Genomic DNA, 20,517 nt, shown 5'->3' with positions numbered 1-20,517 from the left:
ATTTGAAAAGTCTTCCTCTTTCACCTAGGAATATCCAGGTCTTGTTCACACCTAGCGCACAATTGCATATTTTCTTAAAAAATAATTGTTTCATGGAATCTTTTCCCCTACATTAAAAGTTGAATGGGGAAAACTGATTAATATAATCAATTAACCCTTACTCTATTACATAGATGGAATGGAAAAACACTTATTAAATATCTAATATGTGCCAAGCACTGTACTGAGGGCTGAGAATACAAATAGAAAAGCAAGTCTATTTCTGTTCTCAAAAAGGCACATTCTAGTAAACGGAAGCAATACATATAGGAACTTTCAGCTTTGTAATAGATGGAAAGTCCTTGTAGTCTTCCTCTTAGACTTGGGAAAAGACTATCCAGGTGGCATGTGGATGGGCAGGTTCCGAGGGAAAGAATAATTGAATGTATTGAATGTAAAAAAATAGACTAACTCAATTGGCAAAAGAGGCTCAAAAAGGTAATGAGAAGAATGCCTTAAAAAGTCGAATTTTCCAGATGGAAAAAGAATCTCAAAAGCTCACTGAGGAGAATCATTGCTTCAGAATTAGACTGGAGCAAATGGAAGCTAATGACTTTATGAGAAATCAAGATGCTGTTAAACAGATCCAAACAAATGAAAGAATAGAAGGCAATGTGAAATATCTCATGGGAAAAACCACTGACCTGGAAAATAGATCCAGGAGAGATAATTTAAAAATTGTTGTACTACCTGAAAGCCATGATCAAAGTAAGAACCTAGAAATCATCCTCCAGGAAGTTCTCAGACAAAACTGCCCTGATGTTTTAGAACCACAGGGCAAAATAGAGGTTGAAAAAGATCCCAAAAATAAAACTCCTAGGAATATTATAGCCAGGTTCCAGAATTCCCAGATTAAGGAGAGAATATTACAAGCAGCCAGGAAGAAACAATTTGAATATTGTGGAAACACAATCAGGATAACCCAGGATCTGGCAGCTTCTACACTGAGGGATCGAAGGGCTTGGAATATGATATTCTGGAGGTCAAAGGAGCTGGGATTAAAACCAAGAGTCACCTACCCAGCAAAACTGAGTATCATGTTTCAGGGGAAAATATGGTCATTCAGTGGAATAGAGGACTTTCAAGCATTCTTGATGAAAAAAACAGAGTTGAAAAGAAAATCTGACATTCAGATACAAGAAGCAAGAGAAGCATGAGAAGGTAAACAGGGAAAAGAAATCATAAGGAACTTATCAAAGTTGAACTATTAACATTCCTACATGGAAAAACAATAATTGTAACTGATGAAACTTTTCTCAGTATGAAAATAGTTGAAGGAAATGAAATGTATTTGTTGTTCTGTTGACACGTGTATATATCTGGGCTTAGAGTCAGGAAGACAGGAGTTCAAATGTGGACTCAGACATTTATTAGCTGTGTAACCCTGGGCAAGTTAACTGTGTTGGCCTCAATTTCTTCATCTGTAAAATGAGTTGAAGAAGGAAATGACAAACCACTCCAGTGTCTTTGCCAAGAAAACTCCAAGTAGGGTCACAAAGTCAGACACAACTGAAATGACTGAACAACAACAAATATATCTGGAAGGAAAGCTTGTTGTTAAACATTTATTAGCATATTCCTAGCATAGGTAGAATAGTTCAGATTCCCATTTGCTGGCAAGGCTGGCTCTGAAAGTTTCCAATCTATCATTCTTTACATTCATCTATATAGTAGGAAAGTGGGAAATAGGGAATACATAACTAATTTTGCCCTCTCTTTGCAGAGCCAGGGAATTTTTAAAATGTCTTGAATTTAATAGAAAAAAAAAGAGGTAGAAAACATTTCCACGTACAAAGCAGAACATAAAAAGAGGAATATATGTGAAACTATGAGCCTCTGTTATGAACTTGCTTTTAAAATAAAATATGTATAATCAATTCAGCTTATTACTTTCAAGGCTTTCCTTCCTCTCTGTGTTTCTCTGTAAATGTCCTCCTGTTCCTTTCTGTGGATTTTTAAAGATACTTCCATGACTCTCTTTTATCATTTTCTTTTTTTTTTAAGCAACCCTATCAACAGCTCCCCCTCCCCAGTATGCCATTTTACTTTCCTGTCTTCCCCCCCCACCTCAAAAAGGGAGAAACATAATCCCTGCCACAAATAAGACTAGCCAAGCAGAACAAATCTTCACATTTGCTATGTTTAAAATATATGACTCACTCCTGACTTACCTCTTTTGGAGGCAGGAAGTCCACAGGTGTTACACATTACACTTGTTTTCAGATTTTCTCAATGTATTTATCTGTTAGGCTGGGGGGTTTTCCTCTCTAAAAATGCTATTTGTCATATGGGATGGCTCTTTGGGGGAGGGAGGATACTTGGGATACTATGACAATGTAAAAGACAAAATGTGAATAAAAACAGTTTTAAAAATTAAAAAATAGTATTAATTTTTTTGCCAATACAATTTAATTTCTCTGTTTTTCTGGTAACATCAAGGCTATATAACAGAAACGAAAAACCCTCAGGGATGCTATGAAATTTTTTTTGTATTTAAACTAGTATTTCATTTAACATACAGAATGCATTCTGATAGACTGTCACTATGTTTAGACTAGAATATTTATTTTAATATTTTAATCAAAACCAGCAGCCTGATTGTAATTAAATTTTCGATTTTATTTTTTAATTTTAGGAGAGTTACATTCTTGTTCTGAATAATTCAATATTTCCATGGTAATTAATCTACCATGAAATATGAACACACAAGAATGAGAATTTTATCCATGTTATTTGATAAATCTAAAACAAATTAAGTCTTAGCATAGGCATCTGTTGTTATACAACCACCTGTCCATAAAAACATTTTCCTACTTTTAAGCCCAGTCACAAGCAGCATGATTTTTGTGGCATACTTTGTAATGTAGTTTGTAATGTAGTGGAAGGAGCTCTAGATCTGGAGTCAGAGACACTGCATGTAAATACTGACTCTGCTACTTATTGCCTATGTGACCTTAGACATGTTCCTTCACAGGTCTCAGTATCAGTTTCTTCACCAATAAAATTTTGGACAAGATAACCACAGCTTTAAATCTATGATATGAATTGATATGATATTGAATGATAACCACAGCTCTAAATCTATGATATGAATTTAAGTAATTCTTCTACTAAGGCAAATAGCACTTTACCTTTCTAATTTGTAATTCAGTCACTAGAGAGAATATGTGAATGAACTATGGTAACTCTTAATGCATACGTAAAACTAAAAATAATGTATTCTACAATTAGGAGAGAAGGGGAGGAAAGGATCATAATATTATGTTATTTTTTTTACATTGATTAAGCTACAGAAACATCTTAAAATGGCATAAATAACTTAAAACAGTTTAAAAATACAATGTGATGAATTTTAAATCTTAGTGCCACAAACAACATTTTTGTCTGTCTAGTGTGTATACCTTAACCCTGCCAACAACAGGCTAACAATAAAGTTGGGGAGTGAGTTTATATAAATACAAAAATGAAAGAATTCTTGTAAGTCAGTGTTAATTCATGATACAAGGAATGACAGGAGAGAATGCTTGCTGCTATTCTTCTACTACCCAACATAGGGATCACACTTTTGCAACCCTGTGAAACAGGTAGTACTGACAGACATTATTATACCTATTTTACTTTATGGAAGCTGTTTCAGAGGAACTCTGTGTTTTTGCCCAAGTTCACAGAGCTATTAAGTGGTACTGCCTCAACAAAACCTCAGGACTATTTTTTTTTTTTATTGAGCAAGTCAATATATTACCTTTCTTCTAGTAACAAAGGAAACCAGTTAGGAAAAAAAAAAAACGGGGGCGGCTAGAGGGCACAGTGAGTAATAGCCAGCCTCAGAGTTGGGAGGACCCTGGATCGGTTCTGGCTTCAGATACTTAACAGCCACACAAAATAACTGGCCATGTAACCTTAGGCAAGTTACTTAACCCCAATTGCTCTAAAAAAAAAAAAAAAAAGAAAAGAAAACAAGGGGGATGGCTAGGTGGCGCTGAGAACAGAACACTGGCCCTGGAGTCAGGAGGATCTGTGTTCAAATCCAGCCATAGACACTTAACACATACTAGATGTTTGACCTTGGGCAAGTCACTTAACCCCAATTGCCCAGCCCTCCCCCCTCCAAAAAAAAAAAAGAAAACCAACACAAAATGCTCATTGCAACATTCTATCTTCTGATTCCTCTACTTTTCTTCCACAAAGAGGGCAATTTATTTATCTGTTCTCCTAGGCTGATTGGTTATTAAAGTTAATCTGGTTTTGTGGTATTCATGTATTTTTAAAAATGTTTTTGTACCCAGTGTGCATGTGCATTGCTCTTAGTTTTGTTTTCTTCACTCTATAAGAATCAGTTAAGCTCTCACTTTCCCCCCTGAATTCCTCATATTCATAATATTTTGCAGTTAAATGTTATATTCCTGTACTAGGATTTGTTCAGTTATTACTCAATGAACACTAGTCTATTTCCATTTTTTTTTCCATAGATGACAGGTCTTCTGACTCCATGATTGGGGGGAGAAGGGGAGAGGGGTAGCAGAAGGATGGAAAAAAATATTTATATAGTACCTATTTTGTGCTAGGTACTTTTCTAAATGATTTTTTACAAATATCACTTGATCTCACAACCCTTATTATCTACATTTTATTGTTGAAGAAACTAAAACAAGCAAATGTTAAGTAACTTTCAAAGAGTTACAGAGCTAGTATCTGCTGGGGTTTGGGGTTGCATTTGAACTCATGTCTTCCTGAGACTCAGAGTTCTGACCACTGTACCACCTAGCAGTACCTTGTGCTCCAGTAGTTGTTTTTTTTTTTTTTTTTCCCAAAGTAACACCTTGCCCTTATGGCTACAGTTTCCTAACTCACAATGATTTGGGGGTGGGGATTGCTATTGCAAAACTAATAACCCCCTTTTTTTTGGAGTTAGTGTACTATTTATGCAGTTTGGTGTGCTCCATGTAGAGGAGATTCCGGAACACACCAGGAAGAAGTTGAAATGGAGAGAAATCCAAGGAGAGGTAGGACAAGCCCGAGAATCCGAATCCAGGGTCGATTCCCCTCTTCCCCTAAGCTCTTCTCTTTCTCTCCGCTCCGCCCCCTGAGCTCGACTCGATCTGGGAAAGGTGGAGGGGCGTGGCGGGATAGGGACTAGCCAATCAATTGCCCGAGTCCCGGACGGAGGCGGGACCACCGGAAGAGCCCCGACTGCGCACCATCTTCCACCAGGCTGGGTCCCTTCGACCAATCAGCGCCTGGGCGGGGAGGCGGGGCGAGTTCACGGGGCAGACAGTTTCTACCAATAAAAGGAAGTGCGCTTAAGAGTAAGGTCGACGCCAGCCAAACTCGGAAGGAGGAAGCGGCGCGCGGGACCATGAATATCCTCCCTAAGAAGAGTTGGCACGTTCGAAATAAGGACAATGTAGCCCGTGTACGGCGGGATGAAGCCCAGGCTCGGGACGAGCAGCGGGAGCGGGAGCGGCGGGCGCTCCTGGCCCAACAGGAGGCCCGAACTGACCTTCTCCGGAAAAGAGCCCGCCACCGGACACCCCTTCCTGCCACGGTAACGGAGGGGCCCGAGGCGGGCCCTCACCCCATAGACCTGTTTCGGGAGCTGGTGGAGGAAGGGAAGGGGGCGACCCACGGCAACAAGGAATACGAGGAAGAAAAGAGGCAGGCCAAGAAACAACAGGAGAAGGCCCTGGGGGTCCTGACCTACTTGGGCCAGAGTGCAGCTGAGGCACAGACTCAGCCCCCCTGGTACCAGCTCCCTCCAGACCCCAGGGGCACGCAGTGTGACCCTGCCCCCGACGAAAAAGCCAAGAGCTACCTGGACCCACTGAGGGAGCTGAAGAGGCAGCTGGGCAAGAACAAGGGGAGCCAAGGGGGCGGCCATCCCAAGGGTCCGGAGAGGCCACGCCTCGAGAGCCCTGGGAGACCCTCGCTGGAGCAGCTGCGGGCAGAGCGCCTCAGGAGGGAAACAGCCGAGCGGGCCCGGGCTCAGGCCCTGATGGCCAAGATGCGAGGAGAGCTGCCCCAAGAGGAGGAGGAAGCCGACGAGCGCAAGAGGCGGTACAACTCTCAGTTCCATCCCCAACTGGCCCGGCCCCCTCGGCGCTAGGACCGCAGACCTCATGTAAAATTATTTATTCACAAATATCTTCAAAAATAAAAATAGGTTTACGAAAAACAAGGCGTCCCCAGCTGGGGTGGGGCGGGTGAACAGTCCCTGGCCCCAAGTGCTGGGGGAGGGGTCACAGCAGGTCCTGCTCCTCCAGGTAGCAGTACTCGAAGATGAACCCCTCCTTCTGCTGACCCCACTTCTCCTAGTCAAAGTAGATGTAGGTGCCCTGGGGAAACAGGGAAAGGTAGGGGAGGGCGTCAGACCACATAGCCCAAAGTCTCACGGCTACCTTGGGCATCCAAGTGCTTATCCATTCTGGGCCTCAGTTTCCTCATCTCAACAAAGAAGGGGCTGAACACATGATCTTTAGGGACCCCTCCATCACCTTTTAAGGCAGAACCTGCTGTTTGCGGAGGCCAGGGCTTGGCCCCTATGGAGACTGTGCCCATTGAAGGCCACAAGCCTGCCTTCACAACTGCAGGAAATGCTGTTTCAGTACATACATTAATAACAAAGATGTCACTCTTGTTCCCAGTCAAGCTCACATTCTCTCCAAAAGCCTGCAGGGCAAGAGACCAGGTTAAAACCTCCCCCCCCCCCATCTAGTACAATCATCTCACTTTACAATGTAAGGGGGCCCATTGGATGGAGTGGCATGGTGCCCTAAGAAACAATGAGGGGAATGCTCCCTTTGTGACCTGCTGCTGAACCAGGAGAATCACTCTTTCTAATAAGACTTACAAACTCAATGGCAGAATGACTGCCTACCTACCAAACTGAAGAAATGGGGGTGCAGATTGAGGGGTGTAGGTTTTAGATATGGCCAATTCAAAACTTCTGTCTGCTGGACAATGCCTAAAAAAAGGAGAGAAATCCTTTGCACAAAAGATTAATGAGCTTGGGATCCAAATTGGACAAAAATCAGCTCTCCTAACTTACATAAACTGATGTTAAGTGAGAAGAGCAGAAGCAGGAGAAATTTTGTACACAATCACAGACCTTTGGTAGACTGGGCTCCTCTCAGCAATGTAAGGTTAAAAGACAATTCCAAAAGGCTCATGATGGAAAGAGATATCCACATCCAGAGAAAGAACTAGAGTCTGAATAAAGATTGAAGCAAACTACCTGCTCTCTTTCTTTTTCTTGTTTTGTTTCTTCTTTCCCGTTGTTCTTTCCATTCATTATAATCCTTCTTTACAATCCAGTTTAATGTTAAGGTATTTGTAGATCCTATATTTGATTGCATGCTGACTTGAGGGGGGGGAAGAAGAGAGGAATGGGGAGAAAATTTGAAACTCAAGGGATTGTGGAACTGAGTGTTGTAAACTAATAGTAAATTAATATGATTTTTTTTAAAGCAATTGGGGTTAAGTAACTTGCTCAAGGTTACACGGCCAGTTATTATTTCTGGGTGTGGTGCTGAGTATCTGAGCCCTGATTTGATCCAGGTCATCCCGACACTGGAGCCGATGCTCTTACTCGCTGAGCCACCTGGCCGCCCCAATTAATATGATTTTAAAAACCCAAGTTTCCTAGCCTTCCTCTCCTTTAATTATAAAAAATTTATTCTGGTTTTAACAAACATAAAATAAAATGAGCATTTCCACATACATTGTAGAACAAGAGAGGATGTTATGTGAAACTGAAAAGTATTATGTAGAGCTTGCTTTAAAAAAAAGGATATAAATTTGTGTAATCCTCAAAGCTGTCCAGATTATGATTCCTTCTGATCTTCCATCTGTTTTCTTTTTTGGAGTTGTGAGGGCCAGGAGAAACCCTATTGCTAGCCTTACTCTTCCTCCCACCTTTCACATCCCCTGCCCCTGGGGTAAAAAACAAACAAACATTTTTAAAGCAAAAATATAATTCCCACATTGGCCTTCTCCAAAATGTATGTCTCTCTGCATTTTGAGTCTATAACTTCTATTTGAGGATGTGGGTAGCAAGGAGTATCATTGATGAGGTATGGGCTCTGGGAGCCCCCTCAAGCTCTCCTTGAGTCCTTGAGGTACAGGCTCTTGAACTCAGATTAAATCATCTCATTTGATGAGGCATTTGCATGAGGCTATAAGCCTTACATAGTGGCTGAGCTGTAGCCTCTGTTACTAGAATTCCCACCCTTGAATTTATTAAAGTGTAAATCCACCCTTGAACTGGCCTAGCCCACCATTGTTTGTGGCCTCCAGCGACTTCCCACCCTTAATCACTGGACCTCATTAATTCTTCCTGAAGACCCTCCCCAAACTCCTCCTCTAGACCACCCCTAGATTCTTCCCACACCCTTCTGTATATAAGATCCCATCTTGTTTCCATGTTTGTGAGAGCACCATAGAATGACCTAACACAGACTTATTCTGTGTCTAATGCAAGTGACTTTTTAATAGACCTTGCTTTTCTTGGCTGAGAGGACTTGATTCAAATTCATTCAACAGGACCCAGTGTGTTGGTATTTTGGTGTCTCCAGAGCAACCCTAACCCTTTTTATGGGTAACCACTTCATCATCATCAGTACTCTAGAATCATGGATGGTTATTTCATTGATTAGAGTTCTCAAGTCTTTGAACATCATTTTTCCTTATACTGTTGTTATATAAATTGTTCTCCTGGTTCTGTTGGCTTTTCTCAGCATCAGTTCATATAAGTCTTCCCAGGCTTCTAGGAAACTGTCCCTTTCATCATTTTTATGAGGGGTCAAGAGGTCAGGGAGTCCAGGAACCCCAATAACCAGAGTCCCTGGAAAGCAATCTGGAATGAATTCACAGACTCAAGCATTCTCTAAGTCAAGATGGCAAAGATTTATTGTTATGCTATACAGTGGGCAAGAGTTCTTAGGGAACCTTCGAACTTAGAGGGCTCATATTATGGTTTATATAGGATAACTATAGTGAAACCTAAGTCAAATATACTAATTAGGTGAGTAAGGGTAGGATTAGGGAGGAGTTAAGGAGTGGTCAGTTCTTAAAGTTCTTATACACTTTTAGTATCTACTATGCAGGCTTTTGCAGAGAATTCACTGGGAAGTAGCCCAAGGGAGGGCTGCATGGAGGTATGGTTTTGATGGGGTGCTTGGGATCTATGTTTGTAAAATCAATTTGTAAACTCAATTTGTAATACCAATTTGTAACATCAGTAATGGTGGGGTGCTTGGGATCTATATTTGTAACATCAGTTTGTGAAACCAGTTTGTAAAATCACACTCCATTCCCTCCCCACCCCAGCCTCAGAGCATTAACTCTGCCTAGCTTCAGAGCATTAACTCTGCCCAGCAATAACTCATGAATTGTTCCTTTACTAAAGTATCTATAAACATTCCAGCTTAGGCAACTATTATTTCCCCCTTCTATAGTTTCCCGATGCCCCTATGAATCCATCCATACCCTATCTCTAGGCTGACTCCTTGGCTGCCTCAATGAATCCTTCAGGGCCCTATCTCTGGGTTAACTGCTTAACCCATTATCCTGAGTCTCCAGTTAGCCTTGGTTCCCAGACATTAGTCTTGTCAAACATGACACTGATGGGTGGCAAATTGGGCACTTCTCCATCAGCCCTTGACTGCTCCCTGACTTAGTGATGTTTCAAGCCTAAAACCACACCTCCAGGTAGCCCCGCCTTGGGCTTTTTCCCAGTGAATCATGGGCAATAGGCCTGTGCAGTTACATTAAAAATGCATGTTCCTTTAAACACTGGCCCCACCTTAACTCCTCCCTAATCCCACCCTCAATCACCTACTTAGCATAATTGGCACGGGTTCTACTATAGATTACCCTATAAAAATCTTAATTCTACCCCTTTGAGGTTGCAGGTCCCCCTAAAGGACTTTTGCCCATTGTACAGCCTAATAATAAACTTGCAGGTCCTCCTAAAGGACCTTTGCTGCTGTAAAGCATATAATAAACTTTTACAACTCTGACTCCAATTTGGCTTGAGCTGAATTCTTTCAAGACTGAATCGAAGGCTTTCTGGTCTTAGATAAGATCAGAGTTCCTGCTGAACCTATTGGGAGCCATCCCTCATCAGTTTTAGGCTTCAAAAGTCACTAAGTCAGCTAGCAGTCAGGGCTGATCCAGCTGCCACCCACCAATGTTGTGTTTGACAAGATGGATGTTGGGAGTATATGTCTATCCCAAGCTAAAGAGGGATTCAGGATGTATAAGAGCTAGGGAGTACACATGTGACCGACTCTAAGATATATATGATAGGTTCGACCCAGTACACAGCTGCTTCAGCCAGTATACAGTTGAGTTAAACTACTAAATTCTGTAGGTGCAGCTAGTCACTGTATCAGGAAGAGAGAGAAGTATTTTGCTAGAGCATGCTGCCCTTGAACTAGAGAGAAACTGCCTGAGACAGTGTTTTGAGCCTAGGGAGAAATGTGATTTTACAAACTGGGGTTCAAGCACAGGCACCCAAGCACCCCATCAATTCCACATCCATTTACCAAAATTTGTTGGGCATTCCCTAATTGACACGCACCTCCTTAGGTTTCAGTTATTTGTCACTGTTCTATTTCCCCTTTTACTCTTACACACAACATATTCAAGAATAACTCCCATCAAATCAACACGGTGCAGAGAATATAAAGTACTCCCCTCCCCCGCAAAAAACCCCAACCTCCCAAAAGAAAAAGTCCTTGTCTCCAAGAAACTTGTAGCTTATCGGGGAGACAAAAATGTACATATGTTATGTGTATCCCAAGTATGGTCATATCAACAGAATGGTACAGAATGCATTTCTCTACTAGACTCTGGTCTAGACTACTAATGGTCTCTGGTAGTGCTGCGTTTCTCTCCCCGCCTAGAGTTCTTTCTTCCTGTAAGTTCAACCCCATCCTTCGTCCCCAGAAAATGAAAAGGGAAATAAATGAACCCGAGAGAGGCTCCGGTTGGACTAGCACAGAGCTGGCTGCCTAAGGTAGAGTGCAACCTTAACACTAGCGCTCTTCTAGGGAAGCTTCCAATCATTTTTAGAAGCTCCACGGAACCCGCCCAGATGGATGCGCAGTCGCAGTCTCGGCAAGCAGATCTTCCTCCTTGGGTCGCCCAATCCGAGGGTCCCGAATACCGCAACACCAGACTTCTTGCGGACTGTAGGTCTTGTCCTCAGACTCTCTCTGGGCCATCTCGAGAGTAAAAACTACAATTCCCGGCACACCCTTTGATTTGAAGGGACGGAAGAGGCGGAGAAAAGAGAGGGGATGGAGAGAGGAGGAGAGGCTTCGGGCTCTTCCCAGGCCCCCTACCTCACGTGGTGGGGAGCTCCAGTATCTCAGAGGGGTCTCCGGGCTCAGAGCTCGGCTCCCAAGTGGAGATGCCGAAGGGAAAGTCGGTGACCAAAAGTCGGCGCCGGGAGCGGCGGGAGCCGAAGAGTGCTGGCGGTAAGGGGTAGTGAGGAGGGGAGGGAAAAAGAGGGCGGGGGAAGGAAGGGACCGACTGAGGTACCGGGGCCCGACCCTCTTCTAGTCCCTGCCCAGGCCAGGGACTCCCAGCGCGGAGCTGCCGGGATTTGTGCTAAACGTGGGCGCCCTGGAGGAATGGCGAAGCAGGGCTGCGCATGGTGGCAGCCGTGCCCGGGAAGCCTGCCGGACCTTCCCCGGCTCTGGAGCTCGCTGCCCCGCGGGTGAGAGGCGTGGCGTGGGGTGGCACAGCACGGCGTGTAGTGTCGTGGCTGGACAGCCTGCCCAGCCCTGCAGACCTCCGGGCTGCCCGGCTGTCTGGGGGACTGGTTGAAATCTCCAGCTCATTCGGCTTTCTGTTTTTCAGCTTTTTTGCGTCGTTTCTGATGCCTCCCCCCCTCCCAGGAGGAGTCCTGGGTCAGTTTCAACCCGCTGGTCTGCAAACGTTTCCTAAGCCCTTGCGGCGTGCCTGGCGGGGCTCCCGGCCTCCGGGCATGCACCCCAAGGAGACTGACCGCCAGCGGGTGTCTTTAAAAAGATGACAGTTTTATAAAGGGTTTGGGGATTACAGGGTGTCTGTGATGGGAGGTTTGGGAGACCTGCACAGCGGTGAGTGAAGAGGAAGGAATAACCGAGGAGATTGAGTCTACCATGGCCAGCCGCTATTATCTCCTTTGATTCTTACAGCACCGCTTTGGGAGAGAGGTGCTGTTATTATCCCCATTTTGTTAATGAGGAAAATGAGGCAGGCAGAGGTGAAGTGAGTTGCCAAGGGTCACACAGCTAGTAAGAGTCTGAGTCTGGGTTTGAACTGAAGTCTTCCTGACTCCAGGCCCAGCGCTCGATTCTACCTTCCTGCCTCTAATTATTGGATTTGGAGTTGGGGGACATGAGTTCAGGGCTCATCATCTTCTGTTTCATATTTCTGTGAAAGAGAGAAGAGAGTTAGAGGTAATCTGCTTATGGTGGAGTGCAAAAATCAAGGGATTTGGAGTTTCAGAACATGGTTTTGGATCCCACCTCTACCACTTATCTCTAAATTACTTAACCTTTCTGGACCTCAGTTTCCTCATCTGTAAAATGAGGGATTTGGAGTAAATAACCTCTAAGGGTCCTTCCAGCGCAAGATCTGTGATTTTATATGTATAAAGTAAGAATGGAAACCCCATTTATGAGAGGCAACATGACATATAGTAAATATAAATATGCACTAGAATTGAACATAGAGAATTTGGGCTTTGCTTGCAGCTTATGTCATTTCATCTGTCTTGTTGGATTTCAGTTTCTTCATCTGTAAAATGATAGGGTTGGACTGAGGTAAGTTTCCTTCCAGTTCACAATCTTGTGATTTCATAATTCTTTTGAATCACATTCTCATACGGTGTTAGAGCTGAAAGAGAAAACCTGTAGATCATTTAATCCAAAATTTTCATTTAATTAAAAAAAATAGTGATATATGGCTCTGTTGGAGGCAGAGGGGAAGGAATGTTGATATAAAAAAGACATCTATAAAAACTAATTTTTAAAAATAGTGATTTATTTTGTTTTTACATCAGCTTTATCCATTCATATTCCTTCCTTCCTCCCTCCTACCCAGGGATACATCCCTTGCAACAAAGAATGAAAACAGTAAAAAAAAAAAAGACAATGAAGCAAAACCTAGAAATAAAACAACTCTGATAGTATATACAATCTTTCACACTCATAGTCCCCTTCCTCTATAAAGAAGGGAAGTGCATTTTGGGTGTCAAACTTAGTTATTATAATATTCAATACTCAATTTAGTTCTTTCCATTTACATTATTGTGGTCACATGTATAATTTTCTGGCTTATGCTTACTTCAATTTTCCTCATTTTACTATTCTTCATATTACTTGTTTCTTATAGAACAGTATCATTCCTTTACAATCACTTTTTTTCAGCTATTCTTCAAAAGACAAGTAGAATTGATCATCTTTCCTCCAGAAGGGACACTTCTAAATATTTCCCCTATCATTTAGCTTTTTGGAAATAGCTTCTATCCCTGTAGCTTCTAACTTAGGCCAGTGTTTGTTAATGACAAATGTAAACAAAATCCCGGTAGCAACTATTAACAAGATTATACACAGTGTAGCATCCTCACAAAAACTCTTAAGGGTCTTTCTGACTGTTTTTAAAGCCATAATCTTATTTTCCTACATTTGGGGTGGATGGTGTAGATTTCATTCTGTAAAGATCACAGTGTACACAAAGTATACACACTTTACACAAAATGTAAAGATCACACTTGTTTAACTATTCCTCAATCAGTGCAACTCTTTCATTTTATAAATGATGTAGTAGCATAATGTATTGTATAACAAATTTGGTTTGTGGTTTTCTATAGGTGTCACATTTAATACTGGACTTGGACAGCATATTTTGAAAAATCCTCTCATTGTTAATAGCATCATTGATAAGGTTTGTATAAATTGGATTTTGTTAAAGACTGAAAAGAAACTCAAAGCTTTTTTTCTTTAGAAAGTGTCTTTTAAAAAAATGTTGCTGGGGTATTGTATTTCACATATTGTCTTCATTTCCACAAACATGTTAAAGCACATGCTGTGTGTTAGGCACTGGGGATACAAAGGCAAAATAAATGGAATAATCCTTGAAATTGAGAAGCTGACATTCTAATGGGGACAGCACATGCACAGATAGGTAAATGTAAGATTCTTTTTGAATAAGGGGATGGTATGAACACCTGGGTAGACACAGGAAAAGCTTTTTCGGTATCTGAGCTGACTTCTGAAGGAAGACGATTTTGAAATGTAGCAGAACAGAGGAAGTACACCCAGGTATGGGGTATTTGTGTAACTACACAGAAACAGGAGATGGAATATTGAGTTTGTGCAGCAGTTAGTAGACTTATTTTGTTGGAATGTAGAGTTCATGAAGGGGAGTGAGTAATTTGTGAGATTGTTGAAAGGTAAGTTGAGCCAGATCATGAAGGAGTTGTGGTTTATCTTAGAGAAAATTGGGAGCCACTGGAGATTTTTGAGGAGAGTGATACTTTTGCTTTAGGAAGATTCTTTTAGCAGCTATGTGGAAGGTAGATGATAGAGTGGGTAGAGAAAAGAAGGGAGACCACTTAGGAAGCCATTGCAGTGGGCCAGATAAGGGTTGATAAAGTCCCAAATTCAGTAGTGGCCATGTGAATAGAGAGTAGACAGTTACATAAGGGATGTTGTGGAGATAGAATGGACAAGATTTGGCCTTGGGTTGGGGAGAGGGGTGAAAGCAAAGGACAAGAATGAAGCAATGAGAATTCTAAGATTGTAACCTGAGTGACTGGCATGGTGGTATTACCCTTAAGAGAAAGAAAGAGGGAAGTATGAAGGGTGGTAGGTATAGGATAATGAATTCTCTTTTGAAAATATTAAGCTTAAATGCTTGTGGGATGGCCAGGTGAAAATGTTCAGTGGACATTTGACTATGTGGGACCAGATTTCAGGAGGTTAATGGTGATTATATAGATTTAGGAGTCATTTGTATAGACAGTACAGCAGATAAATCCAAACAAATTCACAATCCACCCACCACAGTAGCATGAAAGAAAGCTTTTATTTGTTGCCTGATTTCTTTCACTAGTTTATGTTAGTTTCCCTTAAAGGGAGAGTATTTCAGACATGGGAGACAGCCAGAGAAAATGCTTGGAGCTGAGAGATGTCTTTGGTCTTATTCATGGAGTAAGGAGGCCAATATCATTGAATTGAAGAGTGTGTGATAGGGAGTAAGGTCTAAGAAGACCAGAAGGAGAGGAGGTGGCTAGGTTATGAAGGGTTCTGACAGTCAAACAGCCTTTTTATTTGTCCCTGGAGGCAATAGAAAGCCCCTGTAGTTTATTGAGTAGGGAGATGTCATGATCAGGCCTGTGTTTTAGAGAAATCAATTAATGGCTGTAAAATGGATTGGAATGGGGAGAGAATTGAGTCAGATACCCACCAGCAGGCTGTTGCAGTAATGGAGGTATGAGATGAGGAGAGTCTGCCATAGAGCAGTGGCAGTGTCAGAGGAGAGAGGGGGGTTATTCCAGACATGTTGCAAAGGTGAAATCTAAGGCCTTGGCAACAGCTTGGGGGGGTGGGGGGGAGGGGTAGTAAGAGGTAGTGAAGAATCCAGGATGACTTCTAGGCTGTGAGTGTAAGGGACTGGGAGGATGTTGTTTTTCTGTACATTATAAGTAAGGGTGGGGAGGGGGGGAACAGGGTTTAGAGGAAAAGATAATTAACTCTGGTTTTTGGACATACTGAGTTTAAAAACTAGACATCCAGATTTCTGATAGGCAGTTGGAGATGCAAGATTGGAGGTCAATAGGGAGATTGGGGCAAGAAAGGTAGATTTGAGAATCATCAGCATAGAGATGGTCATTAAATCCATGGGAGCTGATAGATCACTAAGTGAAAGAGTTGTAGGGGAGGAAGAGAAAAGAGCCTGGGATAGAACTCTGTGGGACACCTGCAGATAGAGAAAGATTCAGAAAGGAGACAGAGCAGTGGTCAGGAGGAAAACTAGGAGAGAATGGTGTCCTAAAAACCTAAAGAGAAGAGAATATCACAGAGAACACTGTCAAAAGCTGCAGGGAGGTCAAGGAGAAAGAGGATGGTTTTTTTTTCAGTATAGGGAAGACATGGGCATGTTTGTAGGCAGTAGGAAGTGAGCCAATAGAGAGGGAAAGATTGAAAATAAGTGAAAGAATGAGGATGAAAGAAGGAGCTATCTGTTGGAGGAAATACAGTGGAATGGGATCACTCAGACAAGGTTATCTCTCCTCAAGAAGGAATGCTTCTAAATACTTCCCATATAATTTAGCTTGTTCCATCACTTTCACTTTTAATTTAATTATGTGGTAATAAAAAATGTAAACAAAACCGTAGTGGCAACCATTAATAATACACAGTATGGCGACCTCACAAATACTCTTCAGGCTCGTTATTTTTCCTTTATTTGGAATGGTTTAGATTCCATCCTGCACTAAAGTCCTACTCTAATGCCTCACTGTGGCAAGATTAACCATGGCTTCTGTGGTTAAAAACCCATGTCCTGGCATATCCTTCTAACCTTACTAACTAAGCTTCATGTTTGGATAAGGTTGCAGAGCCTAAGTTTGGAGAGTCTTATTGCCATGTTGATGGCATTTGATAGATATTTCTGGACGAAACAACTCATCTATTAAGTTGTAGAGGGCTTGTGATCTATCTGTGTTGGTGAAAGGAGTGATTTCATATCATTACAATTGTAGGTCTTTGAAATAGGAAGTGGATTTTATATCAATTTATGATTTCAGCCCAGTGGCAATGTCAGGGTATATTCAATGTTAAACTTTGATAGCCAAGCTAAAATTCCCTCTCCTAGAGTGGAGTTATTAAGTCACTTGATAATTCAGCTTTGTGTAGGTTAACACAAGCATGGTGTCATATGAGACATATTTGTATTTAAGATAAAGTCCTAAGATTTTTGTGCTTGTTTTTAGGCTGCCTTAAGACCAACAGATGTGGTCCTAGAAGTTGGTCCTGGTACTGGAAACATGACTGTGAAACTACTAGAAAAAGCAAAAAAGGTCTGTTTTGGAATTTAAACATAAATTTTAAACATACATTTATTTATTTATTTTTAAGCAATTGGGGTTAAGTAACTTGCTCAAGGTTACACGGCCAGGTGTTTCTGGGTGGATGCCAAGTGTCTGAGCCCAGATTCGATCCCCCAGGTCATCCCGACACTGGGGCCGGTGCTCTTACTCGCTGTGCTACCTGGCCACCCCTTAAACATTTATTTTAACATTTTACCTTTAAATTTAAACATTTTGGCATTAAGAAAGACTTTTAGCAAACTAAATCATATTTTTCATCTTCAAAAAAGTCCAAAAAATTTAATGTTATGAATTAACATTGAATTAACCCTGGATATAACTTTGAAGTCTTTTCCTAACATTATCAAGTTAGAGAAAATATCCTGATTCAGTTAAAACTATTGCTAGTTGAGTCCATGATCAAATCACTAAGTTTCATGCAGAAAATATTTTTCTGAATAGTAAATAGATCCCAGTTGAGGTTGCAGTTTGAAATCACAGTTTCAGCCTTATCTGATGTATGTTGACTTGTAATATTTTATCCAGTGGTGCTTTTCTGTTAACTATCTTCACCTTGAAAATATGCCAAGGTCTTTTTTTCTGAAAATAGTGAAGTATAATATACTTGTGTATTATTGGTGTAAATTGCTTTGTAAACTTTATGATGCTCTATAAATATTAGTTACTAGTATTGTCTCTGTCAAGAATATTAGTGGGACAGAAATGTGATGGTGAATGTCAATGAGGACCAATGCTTAGTCACACTGTTTTGAGCCATATTAAACAGTGTAGTGTTTTTGTGATGTTTTTCATGGGATTTCATAAGAAAATAAACTGCATCTCAATTTCTGTAGCTTTTTTTGTTTCATTTTTTAAAATTTTGAGTTCCAAATTCTCTCCCTCCCTGCAGACACTCTTCCACCCACTGAGAAGGCAAGCAGTATGATACCCATTATACATGTTAAGTAATGTAAAACATTTCCAATTAAGCATATTGCAGGAAAAAGGCAAGAAAAATAAAGAAAGCAGAAAAAATATATACTCCATTTTGCAACTCATAGTTCATCAGTTCTCTCTATGAATGTGGATGGCATTTTTCATCAGGAGTTCTTTGGAAACTATGAATCATTCTATTGCTCAAAGTAGCTAAGGTTTTTTATGGTTGATCATTGTTACAATATTGCTGTTACTGTGTACTTTTGCCTAGTTTTGGTCATTTCCCTTTGCAGCAGTTCATATAAGTCTTCCCAGGTTTTTCTAAAACCATCTTCCTCATAATTTCTTACTGTACAATATTATTCTATCAGAATCACATACCACAGCTTGTTCAGCCATTCTCCAGTTGATGGATATCCCCTCGATTTCCAATTTTTTGCCATCACATAAATAGATGGATACATAAATTAATATTTTTGTGCATATAGATATAGGTCCTTTTCTTTTCTCTTTGATCTATTTGCCATATAGACCTAGTAGTGGTGTTTCTGAGTCAAAGGGTATGCATAGTTGTATACTGCTTTGGGCATAGTTCCAAATTATTTTTCAAAATGATTGGTGTTCACTATTTTTCCACATACTTTCCAGCATTTATAATTTTCCTTTTCTGACATGTTAGCCAGTCTGATGGGTGTGGGCTATTACCTTGGGCTTGTTTTAATTTTCATTTCTCTAATCATTAGTGATTTAGAGCATTTTTTCATGGTTTTGATTTCTTGTCCTGAAAATTGCCTGTGAACACCTTTGTTTTAAGGATACCTTTAAAGTACTTTGTTGGCGGGGAGGGGGATGTAGTACAATGTATATGAATTGAAAAGTGTTTTAGAGAGCATGTCTAAGGATTTTTACTGTTAAAATGGTGAATGTCAGTGATTAATCCATATTTAAATATATACTTCTCTGTTTACTCCAGGTTATTGCCTGTGAGCTTGACCCAAGGCTAGTAGCTGAACTTCACAAAAGGGTTCAGGGAACGTGAGTATCAATAATACAATTACTATTTTTGTCTTCCAGAGTCATGCTTGTGTAATTTAAAAAAATTTTTTTTTCTCCAATTGGCAGGCCCCAGGCAAGCAAACTTCAAGTAATGGTTGGTGATGTGTTGAAAACCGACTTGCCATTCTTTGATGCATGTGTGGCAAATTTACCTTATCAGGTATGCTCAGTGTGGTTGCAGACAAACCATAATTAAGAATCATTTTGTGATATTTCCTACAATCACATCATTACTCTCTTTTGCAGATCTCTTCCCCATTTGTCTTCAAGCTGTTGCTGCATAGACCTTTTTTTAGGTATGTCAGAAAACTGAGTTTCTAGAGTATTTCAGAAAGACTAGTTACTTCTATTTGGCTTATTTTCAGTGTATCTCTCCCTAAAATGTCAGGTAAATTCTTTGAAGTCAGAGAGAGAAAATAGATAAATGTCCTTCCATTTTCTATCCTTTCCATTCTACTCCTACCACCTTATCTCAGGATCCCATTTCCTCATACCTATTGTAGTAACCTCCTAATTGATTTTCCCCATTTCTTCCCTGTAATCAAGCTTAAATAGGGTGGCCAAGCTGATTACCTAGAGCACAGCTTGGAGAAAACTCTTCAGTTCAAAATTCTTCCTGGCCTGTCCATTGTCTCTTGATGATATCTAAGTTCCTCAAGAGTAGGGGTTGTTTGCTTTTTGTGTGTCTGTATCCCCAGCATCTTACATTGTGCTTCTCATATAGTGAGCATGATTGGCCTTCACAAAGTGATGCAAAATTTAGCCTTTTCATTCTTCTTTAACATTCTTTCCTCTTACCTACATTTTAGTCAAATTAGATTAATTATAAAGGTCCAATTCAGATGCTACTTCTTCCATGAAGCCTTCTCTTTTCTGAATACCCACTTTTCCTGAGTTGGAGAAATTTCACTAAGAAATTCCATATGTAAATGAAATTTTATTACATTATGCATATTTACATTAAAAAAAAACATGCCTGTTTTCTGAGGTATGTGTATGTTTTTCTGTAGTCTTAACTGTGACTCTCATAACAAAATTCAGGAGTGAAAGTCTTTTTCTTATTTTTTTCTTCTTGATTGGCCAATATAACAGAGAGGTACCTTAGATAGTGTACCACAGTGGGATTAAGGAAGACCCTTCTCTATAAACTAAAACCTTGGGCAATCCACTTAACCTCAGTTTCCTCTGTAAAATGAGAGGGATTGGGCTTAGATGGCTTCTTTGGACACTTTTTCCTCTAAACCTATGCTACTATGAACTTTTCCAATTGGGCTCAGATACTGGATATTTTAGAATGAGGATTCCTTTTAAAATTGAATCCATTTTATTTAGAAGCTGTTAAGTGTTGATCATTGTATCAGCAATGCCATATTCACAATGCCTATAGAGATGACAAATAT

General features: G+C 40.8%; 2 protein-coding genes across 4 annotated transcripts in view; both read left to right on the top strand.

The window, feature by feature from the left end:
• The first annotated feature begins 5,296 nt into the window (after positions 1 to 5,296).
• LENG1 (leukocyte receptor cluster member 1) lies at positions 5,297 to 7,269 on the top strand. The gene has a single exon (XM_069096382.1). The coding sequence runs from the start codon at positions 5,396 to 5,398 to the stop codon at positions 6,140 to 6,142; it is 747 nt and encodes a 248-aa protein (XP_068952483.1). The 5' UTR covers positions 5,297 to 5,395; the 3' UTR covers positions 6,143 to 7,269.
• Positions 7,270 to 11,270: 4,001 nt separating this feature from the next.
• Positions 11,271 to 20,517, top strand: part of DIMT1 (DIM1 rRNA methyltransferase and ribosome maturation factor) — a 26,345-nt gene continuing 17,098 nt past the window's right edge. Inside the window, exons 1-6 of one of the 3 annotated variants that reach the window (XM_069096379.1) lie at positions 11,271 to 11,519; positions 13,904 to 13,977; positions 17,030 to 17,116; positions 19,035 to 19,096; positions 19,184 to 19,277; positions 19,364 to 19,413. In XM_069096379.1, coding sequence (XP_068952480.1) covers positions 11,453 to 11,519; positions 13,904 to 13,977; positions 17,030 to 17,116; positions 19,035 to 19,096; positions 19,184 to 19,277; positions 19,364 to 19,413 — 434 coding nt within the window. In that variant the 5' untranslated portion in view covers positions 11,271 to 11,452. Of the gene's footprint in view, positions 11,520 to 11,646; positions 11,857 to 13,901; positions 13,978 to 17,029; positions 17,117 to 19,030; positions 19,097 to 19,183; positions 19,278 to 19,363; positions 19,414 to 20,517 lie in introns of those variants that run through there. The other 2 variants (XM_069096381.1, XM_069096380.1) reach the window with 2 other exon arrangements.

This window comes from Petaurus breviceps, unplaced genomic scaffold (genome assembly GCF_028583685.1).
Source record: "Petaurus breviceps papuanus isolate PSGF00001 unplaced genomic scaffold, PetGlider_PUasm1.0 229, whole genome shotgun sequence".
Taxonomy (NCBI): Eukaryota; Metazoa; Chordata; class Mammalia; order Diprotodontia; family Petauridae; genus Petaurus; species Petaurus breviceps.
This window is presented reverse-complemented; position numbering and strand designations above follow the sequence as displayed.

Coding starts and splice junctions, on each gene's coding strand:
- LENG1 (XM_069096382.1), top strand. CDS start 5,396: ATGAATATCCTCCCTAAGAAGAGTTGGCACGTTCGAAATAAGGACAAT.